This window comes from Chinchilla lanigera, unplaced genomic scaffold, assembly GCF_000276665.1.
Source record: "Chinchilla lanigera isolate Chin_1 unplaced genomic scaffold, ChiLan1.0 scaffold00122, whole genome shotgun sequence".
NCBI lineage: Eukaryota > Metazoa > Chordata > Mammalia > Rodentia > Chinchillidae > Chinchilla > Chinchilla lanigera.
The window spans coordinates 1,732,634-1,740,664 of NW_004955523.1; the positions used below are offsets into that span (position 1 = coordinate 1,732,634).

The window sequence follows — 8,031 nt, forward strand, 5'->3', positions numbered from 1 at the left end:
TGGCGGGCCGTGAGCGGCTGAGCCTCGGCCCCTTCCAAGTCGCGGGGCGCCTGGGAGCTTCCGTCCCGTGGACCCCGCGCCCGGCCCGAGCGTGCGTCCGGGCGAAAGGAACCCGGCTCTGGGCGGGGCCGGGCGGGCGGGGCGCCGAGAGGTTCTGGCCGAACCTCGCACCCTCGGCCTCGCGCTCTCCCGGGTGGGGCGTTGTTTGGTAATCGGTTGGTGGGGACACCAGCGTGAATGAGATCCAGCCAAAGTCCAGCGCGTCCATGAGGTCAGTGACGTATTTTTTAGAATGACCTTTAATGACAAGTAATCTCTGTCTTGGACTGTTTCTGTGTCGCTATGACAGAATACGTGAAACCAGGCAACTTACTTAAAAACAGATTTGTTTCGTGCACTTGAGGCTGGGGGTCCAAATTGGAGGGGTCCACATCTGGCAAGTGTTGTCTTGCTGTCATCCCTTTGCGAAAAGGCAGAAAAGCGTGCAGAAAGGTCGCGGGAAGCTTAACGCATCCGTTTGTGAGGAACCGTATCTGCTGTAAGGGCAGTCCACTCAGGAGGCAGAGCCCTCGAGACCCAGTCCCTTTTTTTTTTTGTCTTTTTGAGACAGGGTCTCACTATGCAGTTCACGCTAACCTTGAGCTCACTTCGTAGCCCAGGCTGGCCTCAAACTTGCAACGATCCTCCGGCCTCAGCCTCCCGAGTGCTGGAATTACAGGCGTGCGCCACCATGCCTGGCGATCTAGTCCCTTTTGAAGGTCCTGCCTCTTAACACTGTGACACTGGGGAGTAATCTTCCAGCACATGAACTTTGAGGGACATACCTAGCCATAGACAGCATACATACCAAAGGCGCAACCACATGGGTGAGTTTTCACAAACCCAACACACATACATACACACCTTTCCATGTAAGCAAGCACAAACAGCCAGAAATAGATTATTACCAGACCATAGAATTCACTCTTGGTCCTGCTGCAAGCATTTCCTGCTTCCCAAAATATATCTGTCAGTTCTGCATTAGTGCAATAAACACCTGGTGCACTTTTAGAATGATAAAATGTTTATTTAGCTCCCTGTTTTGGAGGGCCCCATCCACGGTTGGACTGCTTGCTGTATTTCTCTCTCCCTCCCTCCCTTCTTCCCTTCTTCATTATATACCCAACCCTTTTATTATGTTTTATTTTGAGATGGGGTCTTGCTAAGTTGTCCAGGGTGGCTTCAAACTTGCCTCCTGTCTCAGCCTCTCAGATAACTAGGGATTACAGGTGTGTGCTGCCACCCTTGGTTTGGGCAGTCTCACTTCTTTAGGCCTCTGGTGAGGGTGCCAGATAGTCAGGGTGGGGCCTGCCAGAGCACATCACAGGCCAGAAATAAGAGAGTGAAATACTGGGGCCCCACAGTCCCCTTCAAGAGCACAGCTTGAATGACCGAGGACCTGCCAGGAGGCCCCGCAGGGGTTCCACCACCTCCCAGTAGTGTGGTGGATGCTATGTATATCAAACCAGTGCAATACGTTGTCCTGATTCAAACACCACAGGTAACTTTTTCATTGCACTTTATGGGAATGAATCGTGCAGTGTGCTTTCTATAGTGCCTGTTTTCTTTCAGTCAACACTATACTTGTGAGAATCGTCAATATTGTTCATTGTACTTGTAGACGGTTCATTCTCATAGCTAAGGGCGTCCGCACGTCGCGCTTGAGCAGGCGCCAGAAGGGCCGGTCGGGCCGCATGGCCCAGAGCAGCCCCATGGGCTAAGTACGAGTCTATTTGTGCTCCCACATAGTGCCTTCTGCCATGATATGATGCAGCCAGAGGTCCCTCACTAGAGCCAGTGCTGTGTCTTTGAACTTAAATAATCTTATTTTCTCTATAAAGTACTCAGGCCCATGTACATTGCAATATTAACAGAAAAGGGACTACTGCATGTCCTGATCCACACTTATCTCTTGTTACCCAGATATCTTTTTTTTTTTTTTAATTTGTTTGATTTTTGTTTTTTTGAGACAGGGTCTCACTCTGTAGTTCAGGCCGTCCTTGAACTCACTACTGGCTCAGGTTGGCTTTGAATTTGCAACGATCCTCAAGTCTCAGCCTCCTGAGTGTTGGGATTTCAGACATGTGCTGCATTTCATCAGAGGTTTCTGATGAAATGTCCTGTCAACAATAGTAGAAATACCTGATAGAAGAAAAATTTTTCCATCTGTGAGTTTTTGTATAGGGTGGAATTAAACCTGGGGTCAGTTATGTTAATAAGTACTGTTAGTATCCCTTTCTCTTTAAATAAGTCTCAATAATTTTTTACTTCGGGTAGAGAGACACAAGGAATGGTTTAGAGGGAATGATCTGTTGAATAGTCCTGGGGCCCTTACTGCTTTAAGAAGGTAAAGCAGAGAGAGGACAGGAGTTGAGGGTAGATGAGAAAGCTTACTTTGAAGGAGATTCCAGAGGAAGAATTCGTGTAGGTGGTAGGACTTAGAATCTTAGAAAAATTTGTTACACACTGAATTAGGCCATCACGAGAGTCACAGATTGGTCAGTGTTTGGGATGGCAGATTCAACAATTTGTAAGTTTCTCCCTTGGTGATGGACTGGGAAATGCAGACTAGGATATTGTTCTTGCAGGGAAAAAGACAGAACAAAATAAATCTAGAAACAAGGAAAGGGGATATAGCCCCAGTCTGGTCATCATGGGAAATCTGTCTACCACATATCCCCTGTGACTGAACTCCTAGAAATTTTCAGGTTTAATCCATCAACAGAAGTATAGATTCAGTTAGGAGCTGATGTTTTCTTTACATAGGACACAGGTATTCAGGAGTCAGTTCCTTTAAGCTTGAGGCAGAGGGGTTGGTCAGTAAGACCTGGAATGAGCCTTCCTTGTGTGGTTGGAGGGAGGCCCTCTGTAAATGTCTGTTTTAATAAGCAGAAATCTCCTTGTTATACATTATGGTGTTTCAGGTCCCTATCTCCTGGTGCTTTATGACTGTTGTACTGGAATATAATTCTTATTCATAGCATTAATTATACCTTTACAATAGTGAAGTATATGACTTTTTACTAATCTTTTTTTTTTCTTTTTGGTTTTTCTCCGGTACCGGGAACCGAACTCACGACCTTGCTTTTTACTAATCTTGGATTAGTCGGGGCAAATACTTGGGGAAGGCTTTAATTATTTTGAGTGGGGATGTAGCAGAAGATCCTCCCCCCAGTATATTTCAGTTTGTTAATTGCTTAGGTAATAGTTCCAGTTCCGGTTCTTGTTATTTTGTTTCTTAGAAACCTCTGGTCACTATGATGCATACTGTAAGAACCAATCCACAATTGACAAGCCATTCTGCTTCTGTCCTCCTGCTTGCTTATTGCATATAAGCCCTAGGCCACCAGCAATGAGAACCTGATGTTTTGGGAATGATCCCGATCAGTGCCCATTGATGTAGACAAATCTGCCTCCAAATCCTGGGTGTCGTTTTGGTGTTTCTGTTTGCCACAGCAGGGACACCTTTACTTAATTTAAAGAGAGTGGCCCTTAGGTTCAAAAGGACTGCACATAGGTCTCTTGGCTAGAGTAAATGAAAAGTGTGCATAAATTTTGTGAATTGGGATTTGAAAGTACATTGGCACACTAGCCCAGCTGACTAGGGATGGAAAATGTAGACATGTACAACCAGCCATATAGCGTTTAATTTGTCCAGTGAATGGGCTCTTTGGCTGCTGTGGAGTTAGAGGGGTTACCCCAGGTAAGGATTATTTTTCTAAATGGACTTCAGCTAGTATTGAGGCAACGGTTTCTCTACCTGGCTGTGCTTCAACTAAGGGAGAGAAACTGGAAACTGACTAAAACCTGTTCGTACCTGTGTCACGGAGGTGCCTGGTTAAAGTCCATCTGCAAAACCTCAAATGACCCATTGTGGAAATCAAAATTACCAGGGGCTATACTTAGTAGTTCCCTAGTATATAATTTAGACAGATGTGTTGGTTCAGATCAGTACTTTTGTGCCTTCACTGATTCTGCCTCAGTATTGTTGCATAAGGATGACTGTCTTTCCATGGGCTTTGTTCGTGGTTGCCCCATCTCCACGTCAATGCAGAATGGGGCTCCAGGAGCTGTGCCAAAGGAAACGCGTCAGGAAAGGAAGCAGTCCTTCTCCTCCTCCTTTACAGCTCTTGGGTCTGACAAGAAAGTGTCAGTAAATTATAGGGTCCCATAAAGTGTGTAAGAAAGAAAATGTCTATTCTTCGGATAGTCCAGAGAGTGCTTTGCTTTTGCAATAGCATCCATATGAGTCCATCACACTATTAATTTTCTAAGATGCAAGTATAAGTTATATCGCCCCCCTCTTATAAAACTTGAAGTCATTACTTTGCTTGTTCCATTAAATACATTTAAGGCCACCTATCAACAACATGCTAATAATAGTGGTAATTTTGCCACTATGCTACTATATATATATATATATATATATATATATATATAATTGTGGACTAAGTATATTTGGACACGAGTATTTCCATCACTGAATCACTGAGTCTCCATGCTTACCATTTCCACTTTTCAAAATGCCTCTCCCATCAGCTCCATCTTGTAAAACCTTGGGGATGTCGTCATAGTTATAATAAGCCAGAGCCATCACAGCAAAGCCCTTCCCAGCCAGCAGACTAGCTCAGTATTCTAGAAGTCCTCCTGCAACTCCAACAAGATCCATGATCCCAGGAAAGGGCTCTGGTCCTTTAAAAGAAACAAAACACAGATCTCCTCCTCAATTGACTTGGAATCTGACTCATTTATTTGGGGCGCTGTTTGGGAGTCCCAAGCATCCACACCTTCTTTCCTTTTTGGATTGTATTAGGGTGACCAGGGCCCTACCTTCCACTGAAAAAACCAACATGAGAGGTTCTCCCTCCCCTTGTGACCCAGGCTCGTTCCTGTGAGTGATACAGAGAGGTGAGGGTGGTTTGGAATTCACTCAGGTGGGCAGTGTTGGTATTCAGTCCACAGCATTACTGACGTTCTGTGGTGCGCTGGTGCTGTGACCTGGCTAAGGCTCCTGGTGCAGCCTCTTAGATCCTCTCAGTTTTCCTGTCCAAATCTACCAGTCTTGGTCAACTGGGTTCCTGAACTTAAGGCCTCGCAATAAATTTAAGTAATTCAAAATCTGTTTTTTTGTGCTTGCAACTAAAAATTCTGATTGAGCTTCCCAGTATCATCATGTTGACTTCTTGGCAACATCTAGGCCATAACCTGACATTCTCAGGCAGTGTCTGGACACTCTGTGTCAAGGCTTACTATTTTTTAAGATTGTCATCAAAGTAGTGAAACCCTACCCACATTTCGACTATACATGGCGTCACTAATTCCCAGCTGTATAAATGAAGTAAAAGTTTAAAGGGCCCAGGGTTTTATGTTTTTCTTTCCAAATGGATGGGGGGGCCTTGTCTGTATCACTGATAGTGTGTTGATGAATAGAGTACCATTTAGCCCCTTTTTTGATGACCATTAAGGTAGCTGTAACTTGTTATCACACTGCAGCTATGAACACCCTGTAAACACCATGTAAAAGTATCTTCCCAGGGCTACATATACAAGTTCCACGCCCAGGTTATTTAGATGGTATGTACATTTCACTTTTTACTGAGACTCCCAACTTTTTCCTCAAAGTTGTTTTACTGAATGACACTCCCATCAGCAGTGTGTGGACTGTTATAAATACTTGAGAATCAATTTTCTTTAATGTCTGCCTTTAATGGGGATGAAAAGGGTATTCTGTAGCACTTTTAAGGTGTATTTGTATGACTACTAAGGAGTTCAGAATTTTCATGTTTACTGATATCCTTTTTGTTTTTAAAAATGTCCTTCTTATATCTTTTGTATGTTTTTTATGGAGTTGGATCTCTTTATTGGGTTGTAGCAGCTTTCTTTTTTGTTTTGTTTTCTTTTTTTTTTGTACTGGGAATTGAACTCAGGACCTTGCGCTTGCTAGGCAGACACTTGTACTGCTGAGCTATATTCCTGGCGAAGCTTTCTGTTTTGGAACCTGATCATTTGTCAGTTGTATGTGTTGTAAATATTTTTGTAGCTTTTAACTTTGTCTATATTGTTGTTTTTCTCACTGAAGTTTTTCTATTTCCTTTATAGTGTGTGCTTTCCAAATCTACATCAGACAGCCTTCTTGGCCCTGAGGTTATAAAGATACCCACATTGTACTTCCTGATAGTTTTAAAGCTTTTTCACAAACAGGTCTTTAATTGATGTGGAATTCATTTTTGTATATGTGGTGAGGTAGAGATCTAAATAAATATCCAATACAACTGCCTTTCCCCAATAATTTATACTGTCCTCTGTATCATATTCCAAGCTTGAATACATGCATTTATCAGCCTATCTAGTATCTAGTCTATATTACTGCTCTATTTGTCTATTCTTGTATCAACACATTTTAATCGCTGAGATTTAATAAAAAGTTTACAATCTTATGAGTCAAGTGTCTTATTTCCTTAGCCTAGTTTCAGAATTGCTTTATATGCCAATTTTTTTTTTTTTTGCTTGTAGACATAAACACTCCAGTATATACAGGAACACTTGTTTACTTAGGAAATGAAATTATATTATGTACTTTTCTGCAACTTGCTATCACAGAGGAATACATTTCAGACAGCTTTACCTCTGCTCACATTAGTGCACACATCGACCTCATTTTTGACAGCTGTAGATCATGTCCAAGTATAGAGCTGTCACAGTTCCACTATGTAACTGATGGACATTTAGAAATGTCTTCAAGTTCTCATAATGACAAGTACTGCTGCAAATGGACTTGGGAAATGTGCATGAGATTCCTGGAGGCTGAACAGCCACAGCTACGTATTTCAGTAGTTTCTGAAAGGGAAGCTGAAGAGTCAACAGCTTGAGGAGCTCACTGGGTGCCAAGGACACAGGTTACCCAAAGAAAGCCAGAGTACCATGCGAAGGGATCCTAGGCTAGAAGAGGGTCTGTCCAGTAATGGGGACCATGAAAACGACCTTTGAGAGTGAGGTCTGCCATCAGGAGAGGTAGGAAATAAAGGACCATGGAATATCAGACCATAGTGGTGAATGCAGGATTGTCTGTTCCAGCATCTCCAGGAAATGCTTTAGTATAAAAAGTGTCCTAATTGGGATATTGGATCATGGAAGAGTTAAAATTGGAAGGAAACACAGCTGCCCATGAGACAAAGATGTCATAGAGAAGAGTGCGTTCATTGCGGATCTCTATACTACTGCTTTTGGTTGTTGCTACTTAAACATGTAACTACTGTAATTCTTTAAGGTTGCTTACCAAACAGCCACGTTTTCAATTTTGCATTCCTTCCAAGTCCTAGAGCAACATTAGGAAACCTGGGAAGAGGGAGCTTTAACTCATCTTGTAGTTTAAAAGAAAAGTCCTTATTTTTGGTCATTGCTGTTAGCAGTTTCACGCATCCGAGAGAGAGGGACTAGCCCCCCGCCCGGCCCGGCAGCTCCCTGTGAGAGGGCTGCGCTGTTTAAGCCCCTTTCTCGAAGCAGAGGCTCCCGCCCTACAGGTGGCCTCAGAAGCTCCTGGAAAAAGCGGCTCAACTCGGGTCGCGGGCTCCTCCCGAGTGGGCCACACCGACCGTTTCTCACGAGTTCCCTGGAGATACTGCTGGTTCCTTCCCCGGGCATGAATCACTGTTCCACAGTAGCTGATCTCAAACCCGACGTGTACACAGTGTACACAAATCACCCGCGCGTCTCTTGGGTATTAAGATTCTAATTAGAAGGCTTGGATGAGAACCCGTATCGTTTTCTAAGCAACTTCTGGTATTGCTCTACCTATCGACTGACCCGATAATAACCAAGCCATAGACAAAAAAGTGAATAGAAATCATCAGCGACACCACGGGTCCCGTGGAGAGCCCCGGAGAGAGAAAAAGGGGAGAAGTGTCAGGGCAGACTGGAGCAGAGGAGGGGAAGGAGGCCGGCTCACCCGGCGGCCGGAAGAGGGCGCCCCGCACCCGGCCCGCCCGCACCGCC

At 44.1% G+C, this 8,031-nt stretch overlaps 1 protein-coding gene across 1 annotated transcript in view; it reads right to left on the reverse strand.

Moving 5' to 3' along the window:
• LOC102026251 (acyl-coenzyme A thioesterase 6-like) overlaps nt 1-8,031 on the reverse strand; it is a 15,110-nt gene that overhangs the window by 5,517 nt on the left and 1,562 nt on the right. Inside the window, exons 3-5 of the mRNA XM_013507119.1 lie at nt 7,595-7,700; nt 1,655-1,756; nt 165-340 (exon numbers count right to left, since the gene is read on the reverse strand). Of these exons, the coding sequence (XP_013362573.1) occupies nt 165-340; nt 1,655-1,756; nt 7,595-7,700 (384 nt within the window). The remainder of the gene's footprint in view (nt 1-164; nt 341-1,654; nt 1,757-7,594; nt 7,701-8,031) is intronic.